Source organism: Mauremys reevesii, linkage group 24 (assembly GCF_016161935.1).
Source record: "Mauremys reevesii isolate NIE-2019 linkage group 24, ASM1616193v1, whole genome shotgun sequence".
Taxonomy (NCBI): Eukaryota; Metazoa; Chordata; order Testudines; family Geoemydidae; genus Mauremys; species Mauremys reevesii.
The window spans coordinates 1,240,764-1,265,776 of NC_052646.1; the positions used below are offsets into that span (position 1 = coordinate 1,240,764).

Sequence of the window (25,013 nt, forward strand, 5' to 3'; positions counted from 1 at the left end):
GCCCGCCTCACGCTTCAGTGCCACGATGCTAGAGCTATGTCAGCTGACCAGCAGCCCCAGAATACAGGGATCAGGCCACAGGGGCTCACCTACGCTGATGCCTGCAGGGTTACAACTCTGCAGCCAGATACTGAGAACCCCAAACTTGAGTTCAGTGACACCCACCCTCACCCTGCTGGAATTTCAAACACGCTCTCCGCTGTGGTCTGCAGGTGCTCTGGGCACTCCAGATTACGCTGTGAACACGAATCTGTTCAGCCTGGAACACAGAAGCCTATGAAGAGCCTAATCCAACCGAGGGGAGTCAAATCCAGCTCCACTCCCATTAACGGGGGGGAGGCTGCTACAATTCCAACACTGCTCCTGCTGCCACCTCCCTGCACACTCCATACCTTAGATGTCAAGGAGGCTTTCTTCTTCTGCTGCTTGAGCTTCTGCTGCACTGGCTGGGGACTGGAGGACTGGTTGTCCGATGACCCTGGGGACATCTGGGGAATGGGGTTGGTTTTGCTGGGCAGAGGGGAAGATGCGGGGGGCGGTGCCGTTGTAGAGGCTGTCACCACAGGCTGCTTCTCCTGCATGAACACCTCCATCATCGCTGAGGCTGGCGTGAAAGCCTGACGCTTGGTGAAGGGGCTGTGAACTGATGAGTCCGTTGGGTTCTTTAGATCTGCCACGCAGAACAAGGTTGGATCAATACAGGTTGTTTTGTGAGAGCTAACGCTAGTCCCGCCACTTCTAGGTTTCAGTAATGAAATAAATGATTGAGACCCTGCCCCTCCCTGGAGCCTTTCATCGAGCATCTCAAAGCTCTTCACACAGTTAGTTAACCTCCAGGGAGACATTAGGCCCCTCCTACGTGGGCGCATGGGGAATACCACTCCCAAGGGAGTCAGGGGCTTTGCTGGGAAAAGAACCGCAGGAGCCCTGAGTCCCTGTCCAGCATTCTAACCAGACCCCTGCCCTCTTCCAGGGGCAGCGTGCTGACGTGTCAAGCACTCCACCTTTCAGCTCAGCGTGCAAGGCCTCCCTGCGGCTCTTGCCCAAAGTTTAGGGGAGGAAAGAAGCAGATCTAGTCAGCAGAGCTCCTCCATTACAGAACTGCAAATAACTCACCCGAGAGCACGGAACACCGACTCCCACAGAAACCTGGCTTCGCTTCCCTGCCCTCCTCTGCAAGTTTGGCTGCACTGGATTGCGCCCGATTCTTTTGCTTCACCTACTGCGTACCCAGCGAGTAACACCCAGGCCTTCCTCCCCTCAGCACGGCTGCATCTCCTGCACCCCTCAGCACCACGGCTTACTAAACGCGCCTCCCATTCTCTTTGCCTCTGCTCTGGGGCTCCTTATCTGAAACGCTCAGAGGATGCCAACACCGGCGGCTGCTGGAACAGGGCTGAGTTTTTCCTCAGCTCATATTTGAACCAGAGCCATTTCCCCAGAGCAAGAAACAACGTGTAGGAGCTGAAAGAACAGCATCAACACTAGACCATGCAGGACTCGGAGAGACCTTCGAAGCGCAGAACAGTGAGAGCTGCTTTTGTATCATAGGTATTCCCCAGGGCCAGGAAAATTGCTTCCTTTCCCCACTGGCCTCTGGCATGAGAGCCACCAGCAGAGGCTAGTTTCCTTTCCAAGGGGCCTGATGAGATCAGCAGCCCAGCTCCCTCCAGCAGACGGCGGCTGACACATGCCTGTGTATCTGAGATCTATTCCGCAGGCTTGCTCCTGGGCTCCCAGTACTTGAGGCCACCACTCAAAATTCCTCTCTACAGGTCTCTGCATTTCAAGAACATGCCAGGCTATGTAAACAGCAAGGGGATTGGTCAGCAGATGCCTGCAGGTGGAGTGTCCGCGTGGCAGGCTGGCAGTGCTGAAACAGATGCCAGTGCAATGGGCTCATTTCAGCTGCTGGGAGCAGAAAAGGGATGAGGAAAGACCCTGACACTGTCTTAATGAGCAATAATTACTCTCCAGTCAGAGGGCAATTACATGCATGTGCCCCGAGATTATTTCTGAATGGCAACGAGCCCAAAGGCTCCAGGGCTCACACTCCCAATTGAATCCTCCACACCACCCACTGCAGCACGCTCTGCAGCCCTGGCTGCAATCAATTCACTGCCCGGAAACCGTGTCCTCGCTGCCTTACCATACTGCACGAGAGCCGAGGACTGGGCTGGGGATCCCATGTCCCAGGAGGAGGAGGTGTTGCTCCCGCTAGGCTGGGTGTGCTGAGCAGCCAGCTGAGCCAGAGCCTGAGCTGTCTTGAACTGCTCCAGGAATTGAGAGCCTGTGGTGCTGCTGCTTTTGGCCTCTCCGACATCTCCAAACCCCTTCCCCAGCATGCTCACCTGGGGTTTTAACAAGGAAAGGAACAGTCACCACTAAAAGCAGGGGCTAAGATTTCCAAGGGCAGGCCTGAGCCGCACGAAAGCTGAGTGCCCCTGCCCTGCGTGTCACTGCGCTGCCTGTTTCACACACAGGCTTTGCACCTAGTGGACGTATTGTGGGTGCTGTCTGTGCCGAGAGGCTTTATGCTCGTATTGTGCCCTGCGCTGCGCGTGATGCCAGGTTTTAGGGAATGGACGCAGCACAGCTGAGCTCTCCAATAAAGGTAACAGGTGGATCTGCAAGAATCCCTAAGTGCCAGTGAAAGTCCAGGGGGCTCCTGCTCCCCAGTCACATACATGCTTTGGAAAATGCCACCCATCGTTATCCTCCCAATCTTTCTGCCAGGGTGACACAAAGAAGCAGCTGTCCAGCTCCAGGCACCTCTTTGGGACCATTTCAACAATTCCATTCTTCGCTCTTCAATACAGGACTGCTGGGCTCTCAGCGGCTGCGGGGTACCCCTGTGTTCAGCTGCTGGTTGGCCAAGAACCAACCCTGCACAAGCTAAGCCTGAGATGCAGGGACTGAGAGGAGGAGGGACACGCAGGACAGAGCAGAGTGGCAGCACTCGCCTGCCTTAAGGAACAGGCACATTTGGTGCTTTGAAACCAGGGTCTGTCCTTGGAACACGTCACCTCCCTGAGAGGGAGAAATCGGCTCTCTGTGAAGCCTCCAGAAGGGCACAGAACAGGAGACACCCAGCAAGGCTACAGTCACAGGCCCAGCTTCTCAGACACACTCAGGGCACGCTCCCTTGCTGTGGTTACCACCCTCAGTCGCCCTTTCAGACAACACAGCTCACAGCTGCTCAGAGGCTACGGGATTTGCTTTTCCCCTTTCGCAGGGAGAAAGAGGCACGTGGCCTGGAGTTAGCAAGGACTGAACACTGCTCCCGCACTGAGGCTACCTAATTCCTATGAACCCACAAGACTGGGAGCCATGGGCACAGGCTGAAGCTCTAAGTCACGCAGCGCAGCTCGGGGATTCCCACCCACTCTGCCCCTGCCCCATTATGCAAAGAGAGGGTCTCAGAAGGTGGCTGAGAACCACTGAATTCGGCAGGTGTGGTGCCTAGGCAGAGGTGAGTGGCAGCTTCCTTACCATGCTGTGATGGGGGAAGGCGTTACCAGTTGCAGGCTGGGATATAGCCGTCTGCTTGGAATTGCTGAACACCAGCGGCTGGGCAAGAGAAGGGGCCTGGGTTGAATCCAGGTTTGATGACTCATTCTCCAGAGACGAGGGTGTCTTTCCTAACAGCACCGCAAGGTCAATTCTGGGAGAAGGAAAAGGACGAAACCACCAAGGTTAACAGGAGCCGTACCATCCCTTGAGGGTTAATAGCTTTCTACTCCCGCCAAGAACGCCCTTCCCCGCCGCCGTGACCGCAAAGAGAGTCACACTACACTACCTCAGCAACCGTCTCTAGCAATCTCAAAGGGCCGACTGAAAGCAGCAGCCACCTGTACCTACTACAAGTAACCAAAAGGAAAAACCAGGCCTAAGAGCAACTATTACGTATGGACACACCTGTGCTACTTATCGGCTAGGCTGAGTAAGTGGCGCGAATGTAACCCTGCCAAACTACTAAGAAAAGTCTGGCAAGCAACATAATGGACAGAGACACGACAGGTTTATGCTCGGTAACCAGGGCAATCAAATTAAATTACACAAAACGGAGTCACATCCAAGCAGGTGAAACCTTGACTAATAAATCAACAGGCCACTGATGTAACTGTTTTTCTGGGACCAACAACTGACATGTTAATGGTTTACACTTGCAGACAATTCATTGAGCTCGACATGTAAGAATAAATCTACGCTCTATGGAGATGATTCTGATCGGACCTTTTGGAGGAACTCAAAGCTTTCTACAGACATGAATAACCCTCACATCCTCCTGGGAAGTAGGGGGTTTAGATACATGCCTTTCATGAAAAATCAACAGATGTGCCTAAATCCCCTAGTCTGTTCTGAAAATCTCAAAGCTGTTTTACAAAGGGAGAATCCGTTGAGGCCATGCCAGAGATTATAACAGAACTTGGGAATTCCAGGCTTCCAAACCTGGGCTCCAAGCACTTAGCCCTTCCACTCAAACCCATGTGAACTTATTCAGAGCTCCTCAATTTTGTCCAAGTGGATGGCCATCTGTCTTGGATGGTTTAGACACAACAAATCCTGCATTTTGGCAGGGCATTAGACTAGGCGACCCTTCTAACTCTATGAAGCAATGCCCTGCCCCCAGACTACCATATTGCTATTGCCATAGCATTGTTATTAAGTCATCACCTCTGGCCAGCTGTGATTGTCACATTCTCTGCAGGCAGAGGCACTGAAGACACATTGGAGGCAGTGAAGATCTTGGTCTCTGAAAGCTAGAAGACAGAAGACGGAGGTAACCCACATATTAGAACCATGCTTTAGGGCTCCGAATAAAGAGAGATTTCAAAGTTAAAGCAAAAATGCAAAGAAACTGGGGCTGGGCAGAACATGTGCAGGAAGGTTCGCTCATGGCATCCCACAAGAATCAGTGTGTGGCGTTGGTGCTGATCAGAAACAGCCAGCCCTTGGTTTTGCCTGGGTTCACCCTCCTCAATGACTCAGTCATTCATCTGCCAGGCTTAGACAGCATTTCCACTCAGTGCTGGCAGCCCCCTCAGTCAGTGAAAAATCTGTTGGAAAACGGGCATCTGGAAACTCGCCAAGTGCAGCACCCCAAACCCACCCGACATGGAGGAGGAAACATCTGTGAGAGGAGAGTCAGCTGAGCCTCAATTCCCACAGCCAAGGTGAGGACTTCTGGCTACTGGGCCAAGGACCCCCAGGCCTGCTAGGGCGGTGAGGAAGAACTGCTAAGTTAGGCCCTGAGTCAGCAAAGCCCCTCAGCACGTGCTTGCATTTCACTCAAGTCAACGGACAAGCCAAAGTGCTCTGCTGAACTGGGTCTACAACCAGCAGAGGGGCAGTCTGCTTTCTACAGCCCCTAAAGTCTAAGGAATGCTTAGGATAGATGGATGGGAAGTTTTAGGGCACCAACCACATGGTTTAGAGTGGACTATATTTGTATATAAACAGCTTTTATCCCTGAGAGAGAAGCCCAAGAACAGTTGCAAGCACCTCTGCAAGTAATGGCAAACAAAAATCACAGAAAACCATCCCAGGCCAGAGCGTTTGCGTTGCGTGCAAAGGGCCTTCATGTAACACAAGAAAGGGTGTCCAGACTGCCTTCAAGCAGAGACCTGATGAGCGCAGGAACAGCTCTAACTGCCTGTGTTTCTACACACAGCACTAACACTTCCTTCGGACAGCGCCTGCAGAATGAATGCCTTTTCCTTTGCTGTCAACTCCAGCTGCCCAGCTGAAAGGAAGTGAAAAAATGCACAATAAAGGGCTCAGTCCTGCAGCCATTTAAGGTGATAGCAAAACTCTCCCTTGATTTAAATGGCAGCTGGATGAGGGCCAAAGTTTGGAGAACTTTAAAAACCAAGGCAAAGTTTCTTCTGAAGCAGTGGAATTGGATGCCGAGAACACAGATAAAGCAACGAGATGAAAATGAGACAAGCCACAGATTAACACAGAAGGAAGAGCTCAGAGCTCCTGGAAATGGACATAAAAAGCACAACCTTGGCAATAAAGACAAGCAAAGGTACTTGACATTCTGCATCCAGACTCCCTCCCGCCAGCCCCAGAGTAGATATTACAGATCCACAAGAGGCCGAGCTTTCCAAGCTGCAAACTCGCAGTGTTAACTTTCCACAGAGTTCGGTAGCGACAATATTTAATCCACCTGAGTCGTGCAGTGCAGTTCCTGGAACAAGGAGCCTGGTTTGGGGCTATTCCTACTGTCCTCAGCTAGCAGGTTTTGTTCCCCTTCTACCATGGGGAGGGGATTGAGAGTACCTACATCTTCATTCCAGTCCTCTGTTCCCCATTCCTCCGTCGCTGTCCTCCATGCACCTACAAGGAAAGCAAGAGTTTGGGAAGTTTGCTGCGTGTCGTTGTCCCATTTCTCGCAAAAGCCAGGAAAGTGGTTTGGGAGCATAGCAGGCAGCTGGATGGGTTCTTACTCAGCAACCAGGCACAGGCGAGAGGCTAAGAAAGGCTGCGCACAGACACACCCCAACACCAAAGCAGGAACTCGGGGTATTGGGTTTAGCCAGGGGGCTCCCTGGGTTCTTCCCCAGCCCCTTTGCTCAGAACCAACAGTTCTCCTGCTTCCCCCTCTCCTTGCAGCAGCTGCCCCCAGCCCAGCAGAGACCGAGAGCACCACCTCCAGAGTGCCTTCTGCCAGAGGTGGCACCAAAGTCCAGCTCTCTTGTGGGACATCACCATGCAGCAAGACTGGCTAGCAAACATTTGGGTTTTCTTAAAAGGGCACCGTCAGATCAAAGTTCAGTCCCAAGTTTCAGGGACTTTTATAAGACCCAAGAACTGAAATGTTTACCTGGGTTTATTTTTGTTTCAATGAGAACGTTTCCCTGCAGTGTTTGAAACCCAACACTGGCGCACTTTGCCTAGTGCATGAGACTCTGAAAGTGAAATCTACTAGGAATCTGTGATTCATGAATTTTCCTTGCCCAATTTCAGACAAATGCAAAAGGTGAACAGATAAAATACTGCAGTGAAAAGATCATCATGTCGGTTTCAATGCTCCAAGGTTTCATTTATAAAGATAGAGAAATTTACTTTTTTTTTTTAATTTGTTTTTAACCTGACTGCATCCCCTACAAGCCAGTTCCAAGTCCCTTGTCCCCCGTCCCACTCCCAACACACACACTTAATTTTAGGTCCTGGGGTGGGAGGAGAGGGGGAGCATTTCACATCAGAAAAATCAGGGCACAAAAGCAGGCTGCCACTTTTCGGCAGGTCATTTTCACCCATATAAACCAGACTATAAAAAAGCCACACAGCCAACAGGGTTAATTCTATAGACATTTACAAGAATAGGACAAGTTCTGCCCAGGACAACACCTTAATCAGCTGACGAGCTTTCAGAACTTGTAAGAGTGGAACATTTTGATCTCTGGTTCTTAGAGGCTAGTCAGACCCCTCCCAGATTTGGCAGGAAGGGGGAGGGGAATTTCCATATAGTCTATCATTGTCAGGCCAAGATTTGAAAAGTCTCCCAGTTCCAGAGATGCAGCTGCTTGAGAGCACCAAAGAAGCAAATTACTAGCAGAGCCTATTGTTTATTTTGCCTGGCAAACTGAGCCTATTCAAACCTCTAAATATTTTATTCTATTAAGGATCAAAACACTAATACAGTTTAACCCCTCGGGTCCTTGCAGCCTCCAGGCACCCCACACTCAGAGAACCCAACCCCGAACCCCAGATGGTAGAACCCAGGCGGAGAAGGGGACGTGCGACCCTTCTGGGGGGTGGGGAAGAGTTAAAGCCAGCTTTCCCCATTTCTCAGCTACTTTTTTGCTCCCTCAGCAGCAGTGTGAAGGCTCCTTTCCAGGCCGTCAGGCACGACAGCCCGTCTCCCTACCCAAGCAGAGGGGAGGTGCCTCAATCCAACTGCGATTGGCAGAAAGCAAGAAACAGAGTCTGTGCTGAGAGACGTGGCCCTGGGCTCCATTTTAATTTCCCTCTCTCAGTCCAGTTTTGGGAATAAGAGGAAGAGCAGAGGGGCAGGGAAGGCTGAGCTAAACTCTTCAGCTTCCAGACCCATGAGAAAGGCCTTCCCTACACGCCAAAACTTCTCCCCTACCAGGCTGCTTCACAGGTGTCACATACCCAGTCCAGCCCTGTCCGAGATTTCTTGTGCCTGGAGAGGGAAGGAGAAGTGTATGCAAAGAGCTGCTTTCTATCCAAGATGCTCTCCAGAAAGGAAATGGATGGTTTCCTAACCAACACACTGTATATCTACCTTGCTGAAAATACACCAAACATCCCGCTGAGCTCCTGGCCAAGCGAGATCATCTCCAACGGATCCAGCACGCTGACACTCAAGACAGTGTCCTATTCAGAAAGGCAGGAGATTGCCTGCCCTGCCCTGCCCTCTCCCGCCTGGTGAAAGAGTCTCTTCCAGGGCTGTTGCTCCTCTCTCTTAGGGAAGGAGTTGGCTGCGAGGAATATTATCCATTTTCAAGGCAGCAGAGGTGCAGCAATTGAGTCAGCTAGTACCGGACAGTGGTTCAGGTGACTTCCCAGACACAAAGCCTGCTCCTGCAACAGCAGCTAGCCATTCCCTCTGGACAGCCTGGTGCCCTGTTGTACTCGCCATGAGCTTGAAGAGAGGGACTCCTCGGTGACCCCATTTCTTTTCTTTTCTGACTTCTCTCCAACATTAACATCGGAGTCTGCTGCTCCCGTAACTGACCAGGAGGCCTGCAGGTGACAAGTCACTAACTGGATACTCACTGACCTAATTCAGAGAAGAGCGACTGGGCTCGAGAAGCTCCATGTCCTGGAATGTAAATCCAGATGCACACACAAAGGGGTGCGACACTGAATGGCCGAACTCCAGCAGCTGGTTTCACACTAACAGCTTGTGTGCTACCCACTGCTGGAGGTCTCAGCTCAGAGCTACAAACCGGCCATAAAGGAACAGGAAACTGCAGACGAAAGGGACATGCAGGCTAAATATGGGGGGGGGGGGGGGGGAAACTGGGAGGAGAAGCAGGTAATGGAAAACCTGCACCCGAACACTCACAGGATCCTTATCCAGGAAAACAGGCTTTGACTTAAATGGCCAAACTTTCCCCCTTTATTCTTCACGTTTCATGGTAAAGGGGAGGATTCTCCATCCCTTGAAGTCTTCAGATTGAGACTGGCTGCTTTTCTGGAAGATCTGCTTTAGTCAAGCAACCTAGTGGGCTCAATGCGGGGATGACTGTGAAATTCTCCGGCCTGTGTGATACAGGAGCTCAGAACTGATGATCTAATGGGCCCTTCAGGTCTTAAAGTGCATAATAGTGAAATATTCCAAAGGCAGGAAGCAAAGTGACAAGGCCCTAAATCTCTGAGGCATCAAGTGTGCAGGGAATCTCAGAAATCCAGGAGCCTTGGGCACATCTGTGTACAGGAAGGAGGAGCGGTGGCATGCCAGAGCAGCGACTAATCAAGGCATTGCTTACCAAGGAGCAGTTGTAAGAGGGAGGGATGTGCTGAGATAGCCTAGCGGTCTAATTACACCTGCAGCAGCATTCTGGACCCTCCACAGAAACTTGTTCTGGAGGCCAGGGAGCAGAGCGCTGGAATCACTGAGCCTGGGACTCAGGGGCACGTGCCAAGTCCGAACTTCTGGCATTTGAGTGAGAGAGATGGGAGCCTGAGCTGCCTAGCACTTCCTTGTACTGGGTGGGATGCTGTCAGGACCATAGACCTGGTGGTGCTGAGGGTGCAGACAAGCAGTGGCTGAACCTGGATTTTACATCACCCCTGTGCCTTTAGACAGAATCGCTCCTGATTGACATTTAAGGTGTCAGCATTAGTAAAAGCACAATCAGAACAAACATCAAATATTCATAAGAATGACATATCCACAGATATTTCAGTTTTTAAAATAAGCTATAAAGTAAAGGTATCCGGGGCAGTTAGTGCACCTGGATGTATCATACCAGGAGCAGTGTCAAATTTTCGGGGATAATTTGAGCCCTCACCCCCAATGAAATCAAGTCCTGAAACAAAAAAGAAAAGAAAAAGAAAAACAACCAGTGAAATTTTGGCTTGAGAACAAGTTTCATTGCCCCCACGTACACCAGTCACATTGTACCTGTGGATATTGCTAAAATTAAAGAGAGATGCTCAAGGCTGCTAAAATGGAAACATAAAATGATCATGCATGACATGTTTGTACACAACTAATCATGAAATTACACTGTGGACACATTATAGCACAGAAGCAAACCTGGATCCTTCTATGTGGAGTGAAGCAATGGTCTCTCCCCACCCAGTAACTACAGACTCTGTTTAGATTTACCCTTCCTAAGAACACTGGTTTGGGTGTACACACAGTGAAAATCTACTTGGAAAAGAAAGGTATGAACTTGCAGTAAGTAGAAGTGGTGCATTTCTATCCATTCTTTTATCCTACGCAGTGTAAACACAGACATCCCCTTGCCCCAGAGGTACGGATTCTTACCCAGCCCTCTGGCAGTCCAGATTAACTGGCTACACTGTCTCAGACCCATTGGTAGGAGTTTCAATCTGCTAAAAAGCTGTGACCAAAAGAGTGATTTTTTTTGAAAAGGCTATTCCCTGTCTTCAAAAGAGAACAAAATCAGAGCTGCACACTGTGAAGGTGCAATAATCCATTCTAATGACCAACAGCTTTGAAAGTGAGACAGAAAAATGCATTTGCTAGATTACCGTAACTACGGCATAGTTACGATATTAACCACTTCCTTACTCAGACAGGACGTACTCAATGGAAACTAACAAATAACAGGACTTCAGCTGGTATTTTGGAAGGAGAATAAAAAGCTGCCATTGGTCAGCCTTATTGCTGTTTACACAATGTCCTCCGTGCTGAGAGGTGTGCCAGAACACAGCCCCTATGCCAGGAAGCAGTCAGAGGCAAGTGTGCCAGTGCCCTTGGTCAGCACCTTCACCAGCTCATAGCAGGGCAGGGCACTGCACGACTCAGGTGCTTCTAGCGCACATACTAGATCTGACTGTGCAGCTGTCACACTTCCACTGATAACCTCACAGTGTTGGACAGTAAAACTTACCAGGAAACCCAATGAACACACACCGGACACTTGCAACAAGAACAGCATTGGGCATAAGGAAAGCAGGTGACTGAATTCCTGCCCTGAATCCACAATCCAGTCCCTTGCTATTTTATCCACGTGACTGAAGGGGACTTGCAAGCAACCAATTTTTGCTCTAACCAGCAGGCAGTAATGGGACGGAAGCAGGGAGGTCACTTACTTGTCCCATCGTCGGGCTCAAAGCTACCAGTACTGTTCCATGTGTTGTTGCTATTCCCATAGTTCTCCTCCGTGCCAGCTGGCTCTGCATAATCAGCTGGGTTGAAAGTTCTGGAACACAGATTTGGGGGAGCAAGTTTAGATTTCCTCCTAACTGCTGTGAATGAAAATCAATCACACTGAAACCGGGACATAGCTAAACGATTCCTAGCAGACCCCGTCCACTTTGTAAGACAAACCTACTACGGCCTTAGCCATCCCAAATGCACCTCAGTACGCTACAGCTGCTGCAATGGGACAGGTACACAAACCAGCAAGGAACGACAGAACCCACCAGTTAGATTTATGCTGTCCCCTGCCCACCCCCGTGCAGAGACAAACTCACAAATGATCTCGCTTCTCTTGTTTTGTATCCAATAAAAACTTACCCCATTCCCTGGGCAGAAAATCTTCCCCCCCGCCTTCCAGAGCCACCTGTAAGATACAAACATGCATCACTGTAGTCCTGCCATCAAACAGCAGGGCTCACAGCTGTGCTGTGTGTTGCTGGACATTGTCATACACTGGGCATCTGAAATGCTGCATAGTGTTAAACACTTACCTTCCCAGCATCTTCCTGCATTGCTAAGGTTTCAGACTGCTCCTTTTACATGCATGCGAATTACACGTTAGAGGTGTAATTAGGGATAAATGATTCCAGCCACAGATTAGCTCCCCATCAGTCACAAGGCACAAATATGAGAGGCCAGACTCCAAATCTATAGGACATGGCCTCATCAGCAACTACCAAACGGCTCAGGTTGTTTCATGGAAAGATTTATTTTTAGACTCTCAGCAATGAGAATGAATGAGTGCTGCTCACAGAGAGGCAGCAAAGCTGCCCAGAAGTACCAGCACTTAGATTCTCCTGCTATCGAATGCTTTCCCTGAACTCATACAATAGCCACCTTTGTCTTAGTTCCCCCCACCTGTAAAATGGGGTAATATTTAACTAAGCCTCCGGCTAGGGTATGAGAACTAGCTAATGGCTCTACTGTGCTTACCAGGTGCAAAGCAATATGTAGGTGCTAAGCATTAACACTAGAGATGAAAAATATTTACTGCCCGGGACTTCTATTCAGCCCCTCAAGACCTCTCTACAGAAGAGCTTTTTGAAGTCAATGGGAAATAGCTACATCAGATCCACCACCCCGGCACACAATCCCCTTTGTGTACCTCTGCCTCGTCCGCGGCCCCGTCTCCCTCTCTCTGTGCCTCTTCCAGAGGAGCCTCCACTCTTACCACCATCCAGTCCATTCTCCTGGCCCCGAACTGAAAGACACAGAGATGACACTAGGACAACTGCCATCATTATTCTGGACTCAGGACAGGAAACCCTAAAGCACACGGTGGGGGTGGCATGGGAAACAGACAGAGCAATAGATGCTATGGCACCATGGTTTGCTCCTGAGTGCCGTTTGGCAGCTATGGCGTGAATCCATCGCCCAGGGACCCTGCACACATACAAGAGGATGGGTTTGTAGTTATTTTTCTAGACTTATAAGCTTTAACACGAACGTCAGCACAACGCTGTAAGTGCCTGCCATGTACCATGATAGTTATAGTTGCTATTAAAGGGCAGGCTCATACACTCTCTTCCACGGCTGGTGCCTCGGCCTCGTCTTGGTGGCCCGCCACGTCGCCGGCTGTAATCCCGATCCCTGTCCCGGTTCTCTTTGCCTTCTTCACTGGGTTCTGTCTGCCCACTGTCCTTCTGCCCCGAGACTCCTTTCTTCTTCCCAACCATTTCCCAGGAATGCTGAAGTTTAGCAGAGGGGGAAAGAAGTTAATCATTTGAGCAACACTGGATGCAGGCTACATGCATAATTTAACATCCTGGGGAGAATATAATGAGAGAGGACAGAAAGCTGTGCCAATAAAGCAAGATAGGCACTTATCCAAAGCGTCACATCACAGCCACTGCCGACTTCCTCTCCACTGTCTGAGCTGACAGGCTCCTGGCAGCTTTCGCTCAGTCACCCACCCACCCACCCAGGAATGCTTGCTCCTCAGTTTGCATTCCTTCATTTTAAGTGATGTTCGACTGAACCCTGAAGGGCTCAAGTTTGCCCTTCGAACAGACCCAGCATGGACAAGACAGGCCCCTCCCCTGCTGACTTGCAGGCAGTTGTACAGGGCTGGGGGGTGCTGTTTTGGTTTAGCCCATCTCAGAGGCCAATCGATGATTTGAGCTGTGCTTGCTCTTATAACCCAAACAGCTCGGCCCCAGGAACTGAAGAAAGAACCATCATCTCTTTTAAGTCACTCCACATGTTGGCCAATTTGACTTTTCTCTGCTGCCTGAGACCCCTCAGGCTACAGCCCCCCAGACAGGGTTCTCACTTGCCCTCATTTAAGGCAAGTGAAGTGATTTCACAACATCCACAGAAACTTTTTAAAAGTTCCAGTGATCACTCAGCTCATTACCTAGGGATCTCGGGCACAGATCTGCACTAGGTCACTCAACCCAGAGAAGACCCAGTTAAAGGACTGCTCGACAAACATTACGCTAGCTCAGTCATTTGAAAGTAACGTTTCGGCTGTAAAGGCAGGAAGGAACTGCCTGAGTTTTTTGGCAAGACAACCCAAAAAGGTGTCACTTGCTTGGGGCCCCAGTATCTGTCCACATAATATGTTAACTCTGGAAATTACAAAAAAAATCCCAGGGTACCTGCTGTTCCCACCACAGAGGCATCTCTACACACCTGCCTGGTTCCAGGGAGGAGAGTATTGTGGGAGACACCAAAAACCCCCCAAACAGGAATGCTCAAGTCATTCTGAGTTTAATTAAATAACACGTCACCACCTCATCCCAATCACCCAAGGCAGTTTTTATTTCATGCCAGTATGAAATGGTTCCACATTCATTTTGAACCAATGCTATATGCTGTTAGCACAATTAACACTGAGTCACAAGTCACTGACACACACCTGAAAACATGACTTGCTGACTAATGAACAGCTGGCCGTGGATGGCAACACAGAGAGAGTGGCAAAAAAGCTTTTAGGCACACACTAGCCTCAAACCAGAGTCTCCTCTCTCTCTTCACAGGCAACTGACTCAGAAGGAAGTCAGGATAGTATTTACTTTGTACAGCACAACTATAAGAACAATCAAACTCAGAACTAATATCCTGTCTGCTCTTCTACCCTCTGGAGTATGGCTTGTTCCAATACTACTCCATTAAGCAAGTGAGCCAGCACTCACTAGCGTTAGGGCATCTTTGAGACACTCATTATCAATGGCACATCATCCTAACAAACATCTTTTCACTGAGTTGTTCAGCAGAAGTTGAACTCAGACCAGGAGAGGCTCAGAAAGCCTTCACCAGTTTCAGAGCAGATGAAGACTCTGCTCAGATCGCTGCAGGTGGCAACCTGCAAGCCCCCTATGGCACTGCAGACTAAAGAAGTGGCTGGCACGGAGAAGGTTTTACCCTGCCAACGCTGGTCCTGCCTTTGCAAAGCTACTGCAGTGATTGTGTCTGGCATCTCACACTGCTGAGTGCCTCAGCTGCCATGTAAAGGAAACAGGGCATACCTTCACATTTGATATAACTCACAACATTATTTTCACGAGCAACTCATTCATTTAAGAAATTAAACTGCTAAGGTTGTAATGGCACGTCAGTTTTATTGGAAGAAGCCCTGGAAGTGATTCTGGGTGAAGCACAGAACCACAGCTAAGATTTGCCTAGGTTAGATGTACTCCTGTTACGTTTAAAATGAGTTTACAGCTAACCGACAGCCAGTTCTTGCAGGCTTCTGGGCAGAAAGGGCTGGTCCTTAAACCTACATGGCTCCGTGACGAGATGGAAGCATCCACCACACGGACAGTACAGAACTCAGTAGATGCCAAAGCATGTGTGAGTCCACCAATTGGGAGGAGAGATGTTATGCAGAATACAGATGGCAGGGACATACAGTTCAGTAATCAGAACATCCTCTTTTTACTTTTAACTGAAAGAAACCCAGCTAATGCACCACACACTAAAGTGAGAGTTTCAAACCCAGCAGAGCTCGGGAACCTGGCTGAGATCAGCCTTCCAATACCAACAGTACCTCACTGTACCCAGATAGGCAAGCGCTGACCTTCAGCTGCAGTTTGGCAGGGCCTTTGACATTATTCACTGATTGATTCTGTTACAACTGATGAAACTATGTTTGGGCTCCTTTACACAGAGGTGACGGACACTCCCTGGCGCTAGGTGGGAGGCTTCCTTTGGGCAGATGCCTACTGAGAGGCTCATGCTGAGGGGTAGCTAAGTAGGAGAGAACATGGGCACTCACATGAACCCTGGCGCTCAAGTCTAACTAGCAGACACACTGCACCTAGCAGCGCCAGACCCTAGCATGCTACAGCAGGGACAGCCCATGCAATGGCGAACGCCTCAGCTGAGAGACACGGGATTGCACCAAGATCAAGGTAAAAACCCAGGGCCAAAGATGTTAAAGTTCCGGAGACACAGAAGGAAACAGAGGTTTACACTAGGTTCCTCGCTTGCTTCCTTTGAGGCTGTCAGATGACTGCACCTTGATCTGTTCCCCAATGCACAAACAGGAAAGGCCGTTAAACAAGCCAGGGCATGGCCTCCCACTACAGGTGCCCTGCACTCTTAACTGTCAGGGCCTCCTGACTGGCACTTTCCAAACTATCCCGTCCCGTGTGCTCTGCAGGCGCACTTAGCTGTATCACCTGGAGATCACTAGCTCCAACCAGGCTTCACACAACCACCTTTCTGCTAATCGAAGCTGAAGGAGCCTGTCCTACCGTGTCCGGATTCCCCTCCAGCAGCACGTTGATGGCTCTGTTGACATCCCCGTTACAGTCGTGCAGCGCAATCACACACTCATCTTGGTTCTTGCCCGTGATATCAATCAGCTGTGGGGAGGAAGAGGACACAATCAGCTCATTCCAAACCCAGAGAGGACTGACACCTCCTTAGAGCTAAGAAATGCCTTGGGTTTGAGAGGAGAGAAAACCTGTAATTGCAGAAGAGAAGAGCTACCAAGAAGTGTCCAGGCGTGGATGTCTCCTTGCTGTCCCTTAGTTTAACTGTGTGGCCCAGAACATACACTGGGGGGCCCAGAGAAGCAGGAGTGAGGGTGCCCCCATGTCTCAGAAGTCCTAAAGTCACCTCTCACCAGTCAACGTGGAGGCAGAGCCTTGCAAAGCCCAAAGTAACTCCAGGTGTTGGCCAAAGGCCCTCACAAGAAAAGGGCAATAGTGCTGCAGAGAGAACTGAAGGGCTGATGGCTCAACCTCATGAGCTCACATGTGGGACACAAAAGCTTTGGTATCTGCCTCCTCTGACCGAGGCAGCTTATTGTCCCAAGGGCAGCTCTCCTTGGGTCTGCCCCACTGCGGAGAACTCTCTTAACAGAAGGAACAAGATGACAATGAAGGGCAGACCTCCTGGCCTGGCAAAAGTATCGAAGTTAGCTGCCCTTTTGACCTGCTTCCCCCCAGCCCTCCATCACTGGCCTGTTCTAGCTTATTTCAGAATTGCCATTGCTTTTCTCAGCCTCAGGTTCAACACAGCTGGCACTTCAGCTCCTGGAAACAGAGCTGCCAACTTCCACTCTAGCTCGAGACACTGCTCAACCCTGAGTTCTCCCCACTCACTTGTTTCACCTTCTCCTCAAAGTCAGCATCGTTGTGGTCCGAAATCATCTGTGCAAGTCGAATCTGTTCTGCAGTGGCCTAGAGAGATTGTGGATGATAACGGAGGAGGGTTAGAACTGTGCATTTCAAACTAACTCTCTTCTAAGCACTTACAGCTTCCTTCAGAACACCAGTAAGGAATCGGGGGAAGAGGGGCACACAGGCGGGAGGTCTCAAAGTGGAGATAAAGATGAAAGAGAAGCAGGTGGCGAGGTCTGGAGGAGAACAAAATGCCATTGAACCTCTGTGAGCCAACAATCTCACAATGAACTAGCTTCCCAGGACAGATCCCTCAGTACAGGAAGGAACAAGAACCTCAAAGCAAACTCTGCAAGTGGCACATCAGCCAGCTGGGTTTACCTTCAGCGATAGAGAGCAGTCTGGAAAATGCAGAGAGGTTCCAGCTCAGGCTCTCACTTGGACACTCTGAAGCAGTGATCGCACTGTCAGAGAGCCCCTGGTTAGCCTGTCCACCTGCCTCTAACCACAGCGCATTTCAGAACAGAGGAAGCTGTTCTAGGAGGTATGTTAAGCTAATGGCTCTCAGACAGCGTCCACATCCCTCTGGGGGTCTGCAAGCTGGTTTTAGGGGGCCATAGGGACCTGTGCCTGAGGCAAAGGGCTGAAACCAGGAGCAGAAGTGCAGGGAGCCCCGAGCCATGGCACCCCAGCGGAGCTGAAGCCCGGAGCGCCAGCACTCCGCCCGGGTCTAAAGCCCCAAGCCCCAGTGCCCGCACGAGGAAGAAGCCGTGAGGGCCCCCCCAGAGCCGAATCCCCACCCATAGCCCCAAGCCCCTCAACCCCACGGCTGTCCCATGGCTGATGTCCAGAGTATGGAGCCCCCTCCCCCCACGGCTGAAGCCTCAAGTCCCACAAGGCTAAAGCCTCAAGCCCCCCCCTCCCCAATATATCCGGTCACTGAAGCCAGGAGCCCTGAGTGCCCCCCATCCTTGCTAGGGCCTGGAGTTTTTATTGGGGGGAGGCTCTGAAAGAAGAAGGTTGAGAACCCCTGTGTTAGGCCAAGCCCAGTTATTAGTCAACTGCTTGGAGCAGCTGAAGGTGCCAGGTCTCCACCTCAAAGTCAACTGGTTTCCATGGACACTCCCTTACCTGTGGCCGCTGCTTGTGCTGTGTCTGGCTCTGTGTCTGTGTCTGCTCCCAGTTCCCCCGGGCTCGGTTAGTGCCCACCGATGTCATCATTTACAGTATATACAAATAACAGTATTTACAAGGTAGAACTCTGCGGGGGGGAGGTTGGGGAGGGGAGGAGATGAGAGAACAGACTATTAGAAACTGAAAACAAAAGGCAGCACCGAGACTCTGGGTACTGAGTGGGTGGGACGCCAAAGTAAAGTTTATACCCCAACTCCATCTCCAGAGATGTAAAACCAGAAGGCCACCCACCTTTTCCTATTTACTGAAGCCCTGACATGTAATATCTGAAAGGTACAACACTGCACCCATGCTGAGATCTCTCTGCGGGAACAGCTCAGGGAGATTGCCTCCCATCCCCTCCTGTCCCCCAAATCTACGTGACAGTCTTAGGAGCAGAAATACTTTTCTCCCTGGTAGGAGGCAGCCTTTAACATTCCGCAGCTCAAACGCAAGAGGCTGAGGAATATAAGTTCGCATTCGTCAACACCGATCCTTCCATCTACATGGCTTGGAGCACCTCAGTGTTATAAAGTGTCCATCAGGGTAAGTGCACAAAACAAACAGCTCAAAGCCCCAAGACCATCAGTTGAATCTCTCTTCTCACTGCTTTCATCTTCTGCTCTCACACGTTCACCTCTCATTCCAGAGAAAGGTGGGGAAGCGACTCCCCAAGTCAAGATGTTTCCAAGATGATACCAACCTGGGAGGGATTGCAACTGCTTTGGAGGACAGGGTCATAACTCAAAATGATCTGGACAAATTGGAGAAATGGTCTGAGGTAAACAGGATGAAGTTTAATAAAGACGAATGCAAAGTGCTCCACTTAGGAAGGAACAATCAGTTTCACACATACAGAATGGGAAGAGACTGTCTAGGAAGGAGTACGGCAGAAAGGGATCTAGGGGTTGAAGTGGAACACAAGCGAAATATCAGTCAACAGTGTGATGCTGTTGCAAAAAAAGCAAACAGGATTCTGGGATGCATTAATAGGTGTGTTGTAAGCAAGACACGAGAAGTCATTCTTCCGATCTACTCTGCGCTGGTTAGGCCTCAGCTGGAGTATTGTGTCCAGTTCTGGGCACTGCATTTTAAGAAGGATGTGGAGAAATTGGAGAGGGTCCAGAGAAGAGCAACAAGAATGATTAAAGGTCTAGAGAACATGACCTACGAAGGAGGCTGACAGAACTGGGCTTGTTTAGTTTGGAAAAGAGAAGACTGAGAGGGGACATGATCGCAGTTTTCAGGTATCTAAAAGGGTGTCATAAGGAGGAGGGAGAAAACTTGTTCACCTTAGCCTCTAAGGATAGACCAAGAAGCAATGGGCTTAAACTGCAGTAAGGGAGGTTTAGGTTGGACATTACGAAAAAGTTCCTAACTGTCAGGGTGGTTAAACACTGGAATAAATTGCCTAGGGAGGTTGCGGAATCTGCATCTCTGGAGATATTTAAGGGTAGGTTAGATAAATGTCTATCCGGGATGGTCTAGATCATCTTTGGTCCTGCCATGAGGGCAGAGGACTGGACTCGATGACCTCTCAAGGTCCCTTCCAGCCCTACAATCTATGAAAACATTAAACGGGTTTGTGGGCTTGGTTGGTTGGTTGGTTTGTTTGAAATAAACAGAGCTCTCATCTTCAAACACAAACCCAGCTTATTTGGGCTGTGACCTTGTTCTAGGAATATTAATTTTTCATCTATAATCCAACACACTCCGGAAAGAAAAGTGCTATAAATATCATCTGAGGGATTCCAAAACCCTTCAAAAATTCTACGCAGGATTCAATCACTTCGCCCATGACCAATGTAGGGCACAGCAACTAGCAAGACGCTCTCAGCAATGCTATACAATAATTTCAGGACTTCCTGTCCAGACATAGTTCAGCACAGGGAACAGATCACACCCAAATTAAATTGCAAATCTCTACACCCCCAATGCAAGGAAAGTCCAGCAGTGACAGTAACACCTTGTGCAATCTCACCATAGCAAAACGGCTCCAAAGAACAAGGAATGCCAGGTATATTCAAAAGCACCAAGCAGGATTTCAGTTATTTACCAGCCTCTGAACCAAGTAACTTTGCACTTAATACTTTACCACTGGGGTAATAAGGCTATCAACTCTGCCTCTGGAGCGACAGGCCCTTCACTAGCAGCATGTGGGACTTCCCTAATCTAAGAAGGAACAAATAATACCCATAGACAGATTTTTAGCTAGGAAACCTCAGCAAGAGAAACAAGTGATCAGTATCTTGTCTGAAACTTTCTTTATCGAGATCAATTGTGTCCCCTCAAGTGGGAACCAATGTACTATAGGAGGGTGGGAGCGAGTGAAAAGCCTCTCAGCATGAGGCAGTGCTAAGGGATGGGAAATCTAAATCTTCAAAGACAGTGACCAGACACAGTGCAGCTAGATCTTTCCTTTGGAGCACAAAGCAGAGGCCCCTAAAGTTAGTTTTGCACTGTGTTTGTAAACCTGCAATACTATTCTGCCGCTCCACTGAGAGATGGCCTGTACCAGCTTCTGTTGTTCACCTGAATTCACCTGACTCTTTCCTGCAACTTCCTACAAAAGGTCAAGTCGTCCACTTCCTTGGGATATCACATCTTGCAGCTATTTAAACATACAGACTCCTAAATAATACTGATTTTTCAGAACTTTTTGAAACTTCCAGATCTTGCTCAGTTCCTTCAGAAATAAAATCTATTACCTGTTTGGCAAGTCTGCAAAAATTTTATTGCCAAATAATGTTTGACACACAAATCACCTCAGCACTCCTGAGTTCTAGCTCAGACTGATACCCTCTGCCAAATCACAGCCTCTGCCTCGCTTTTCCGGTCTGTAACATGAGGGTAACAATCACCTGCCTTTGTTGTTGTTATTTGCATTACCTCAGCACTTAGGAGACCTAGTCATGGACCGGGACCAACTCTGCTGCACACTATACAAAAACAGAACAAGAAGATAATCTCTGCCCCAAGCACCTTAAAATCCAAGTATAAGACAAGAGATGGATACACACAGAGGGGGAGCACCAGGAAACAATGAGACAATATTGGTTGGCATGGGAGGCTGCTGTTTCAATGCACCAGGAGCCTAACCGTTGCCAAGTGTTTTGTAGGCACCACTGCAAAGGGGAGCATGGGGGTGGGGGGTTGAAGATAGATAATGAGGTAGCTTGGGGGAAGTTTGGGGGGACCTACCTTAAAAGTGTAGCTGTGAGGACTCGTGTTTGTGATGTGCTGCAGAAATGCTGAGCATTACAGACATTTCTTGTTGTATTAAATGTACTACATGCGCAAGATCCGGCCATGAGAGTGGGTGCAGGGCACAATTAACTTTCAGACTTTGTGAATAACATTTAGCCTCACCAAGTTCCACCTTCCCTTCCAATACCTGAAACACCTTCAGACAATACAGACAGATGGTTCCCCCTGAATGTATACTGCTGTCACTAACACAGAAGCCTGATCATTTGCCAGTATGGCTCTAACAGTATCACCGCCTAACACAAAGCATGCTAACCTGTGCTACGGGGCTCATCCCTCAGTAAGAACAGTTGGGGGTAGAGTCACAGTGAAGAAAAAACTTTTTTCCCCTCCTTAAATCACTGCAGAAACTTTAATATAAATCAGAAAATGAAAAGCCAGCTCAGGCTATTTAGCAAACTCCCCCCCACCCCACCATACCCGATTCTTCCCCTAGCATTACTTTTATTCCCCACTGGTACATCTATTACAGTACTAAGTATTTCACAGACAAACACGTTATCATATTAAACTAATTTGGCATCAGAATTGCAAGCCCAGAGGGAAGTAATACTGCATGTTTCATACTGCAGTAACTTAATCTGCCATTTCAGTAGGATATGGTTCTATTACTTTCTTGTCCTAAACCCTTATGCAGTTACTAGGCACTGTTTTAACAGCTGCCATGATCCAATCCTGGCACAGCAGCATTTCAATGGTGAATTAAATAAACCACTATGTATAAAGCTCACCAAGTAACTACTGATATAAGGATCTGTTCTGATCCCAACCCCGCAATGAGCTCTGTGCAGTGCCCCACAGACTTCAGTGAGGCTCCGTGTAGGCCCAGGGTTCCACCTACCAAGAATTCACTTCAGGATCATACTCTAGTTTGTGCAGCACTTCGGAATCCTTAGGGATTAAGCACTATTAAAAATGCAAAATATTAGTTCAGTAGTCTGACATCTGAAACGCTACCACACAGAAACAGTGACAGTCTGATCTAACTGAAGTTTCTAACTGGTATTTTGGTCACTCATTTCACCTGTATATTTCTTTTTAAATTGTAAAGCATCTTGTACTTCAAGGCAGATGCTATACAAATAAAATAGTGATTCCATTTACCTTCCATTGTGTCCCTAGTATTCTAGAATGAAATGAACTAGAGAAATGACAAACATTATCAAATCAGTTTGACTTCTGAATTACATGTCAAAAAGGGAAATACTATATTTATATAGCATCAGACAAAGCCACAGGGCTCCTCAACTATGTTATGACACAACCACTACACCTCAAGCAGTTTGCAATTTAATTTACTATAATTTTAATTTAATGTTTTTAATAATTTACTCTGCAGTCACTCTTCACTTTCCGTACTTAATTGCAACTGTTTTTCATTTCACAGGTAGAAGAGATTCCTGTCTATGCAGGCTAGTAGGTATTTTGGGGTCTTCAGGAAAAAGGGAGACAAATGTAAGATTTATAATAATCTGTGTGTTCCATCAAAAATCCTGGCTCGGTTGCATTTTGTAGAGAAGTGATCTCTCAGTCAAATGCACAATTGCAAGAAGTGTTCAGGGCACAAAACATATTCAGGTGACTGGGTTCTATTCCCAGCTCTGCCAGACTTCCGGGGTGACTTTAGGCAAGTCACAGCATGACTTAGCCTCAGTTTCCCTATCTGTTAAAAGGGAATGAAGCTTAATTAACATTTGCAAAAGGCTCTGAGGTCTCAGATGAAAGGACTACAGAAGGGCAAAGTATTTAAAATGATTATTCTGCACTGCTGGGAAGCATGTGCACCGGAAAGAGCCTGGCACAGAGGGATATTCTATAAGCATTATGCCACATTTCGCAAAGAAGAAAGGACATTTCAGTTATGGATGAAATAATTCATGGGTATAGAGAATACAGATTTTTGCAAAGTGCTTTGAGATAAAGCACTATTGAAATCTTAATGTAGTATTAGCGGCCATTATTTTACTGGGAAGCTCTGAATAGACAGTTTCAAAGACTACATAAATATGCTGTAACATGAGATTCTGAACCGGTATGGATGCCAATGAAATGGAATGATCCTTCAGGAGCTATAGCAGCTATAAATACTAAATATTCTTATTCCAAGTTGCTGCAGGTCCCTGTGAACATAGTGGTAATTAGAGCTCTGCCTAAACTAAGATTATGCTGGATTGTAGAGGGCATGTTACGTAATAAATGCATGAGATACACGGCACTACAGAAGTGCCTAAAACTGGATCATTTCCTTTAATTCACCCTCTTACAGGCCAGAGATGTGTTAGCGCTGGGTACTATGATGTGTATAGTTATGGTTTGCATATACAGTCAGTAAAGCCCTTTAGAGCCCACCTGAGCAAAGGGTGCCACACACAAGTGTTTGCACAACTGCTACAAGCTGTCAGAAGTGCCTTTCTAAAACAATCTGGTACAGGGAACGCTACTGAAATAAATCCACCATTGTTATAGCTACCAGCAGGACACGGGACAGCCCCTGGGGAAAAGGAGCACTGTACAAGGACGGCATGAGCACTCGAGAAGGGAGCAGCATGGAAGTGCCCAGTGGCCAGCACAGGCTTCAGTCTGCTTGGGAGAGAGAAGGGCAGAGCCAGCAGCAGACAATGGGGATGAGCCGCCCACAGGACCAGAACGGTTTCACGCCCTTGGGGCCAACAGCAGTGACGAGGGTGGATCTATCGGGCACGGATATGCTCACCCCACGGCAGGATCTGGAGGCCAGCAGGGCTGCCCCCAGAGGGGAAAGGGACCAGGCAGCGGGGCTGCACGTCCTGGGGTGGGGGGAGGCGCTGCTGCCACCAGCGCGAGGCGCTCGGGCAAGGACCAGGTGCAAGAAGCGCGGCCAGGGGAGTGCACGGCCCGGGGCCAGGGAGGCTCCGTCCGCGCCGGGGCCGGGCCGGGCAGCAGCCTGGCCGGCCATTGTGCGGGGCGGGGGCCGCAGCCAGGAGCTCCATCCAGCGGGGAGGTCAAGGCAGGCAGCGGCCAGGCCGGGCCGCCCCGGAGGCAGCTGGGGCCGGGCCGGGCCGGCAGCTCCCTCGGCGCCGGCAGGACGGGGAAGGGGGTCAGGAGCCCGGCCGCGGCGCCGCTTCCGCCCTCATGGCCGCTGCCGCCATTCCCCGCCCCCATACTCCCCGCCCCCCCCAGCCCACGACCCCCCCGGCCCGGCCGCGCCACTACGCGAGCCCCGGCTTCGGCCGGGCCCACCAGGCCGCGAACCCGACCAGACACACCCCCCGCCGCACGGCGCCCGGCTCCGGGCAGGGAGGGGGGCCGGGGCCGCCTCCCCTGGCCGGGGGCCCCGCGCCGGCCGCGGCCGCGCTCCCCCGGCTGAGGGCGGGGGCCCCGCCGGGGCCGGGATTTAAAGGGGCCGCGCGCAATTACCGGGGCCGCCGCCGCCTCCGCGTTGCCAACTTTACCTGAGTCTCCACCACACTGACAACTACCCAGCGGCGCCCGCCCCATCACGTGACCCGGGAGAGGGCGGGGCCAGGCCGGCCTCAGGCCGCCCCCGCCACGTGACCCCGGCGGCCGCCTCTTTCGCCTCTCCCGCCTGTCACGTGGCTCGGCCTCGCTCCTCTCCTTGGCCCTCCCCGTGTCACGTGGTTTCT

General features: G+C 49.8%; 1 protein-coding gene across 1 annotated transcript in view; it reads right to left on the reverse strand.

Annotated features, from left to right (window-relative positions):
* The window catches only part of UBAP2L (ubiquitin associated protein 2 like), a 43,942-nt gene extending 18,983 nt beyond the window's left edge, over window positions 1-24,959 (reverse strand). Inside the window, 13 exon segments of the mRNA XM_039512097.1 lie at window positions 393-670; window positions 2,150-2,351; window positions 3,493-3,664; window positions 4,678-4,763; window positions 6,293-6,345; window positions 11,269-11,378; window positions 11,696-11,741; window positions 12,483-12,578; window positions 12,858-13,065; window positions 16,078-16,188; window positions 16,933-17,010; window positions 18,082-18,211; window positions 24,822-24,959. Coding sequence (XP_039368031.1) covers window positions 393-670; window positions 2,150-2,351; window positions 3,493-3,664; window positions 4,678-4,763; window positions 6,293-6,345; window positions 11,269-11,378; window positions 11,696-11,741; window positions 12,483-12,578; window positions 12,858-13,065; window positions 16,078-16,188; window positions 16,933-17,010; window positions 18,082-18,171 — 1,530 coding nt within the window. The 5' untranslated portion in view covers window positions 18,172-18,211; window positions 24,822-24,959.
* Between the last annotated feature and the right edge of the window lie 54 nt (window positions 24,960-25,013).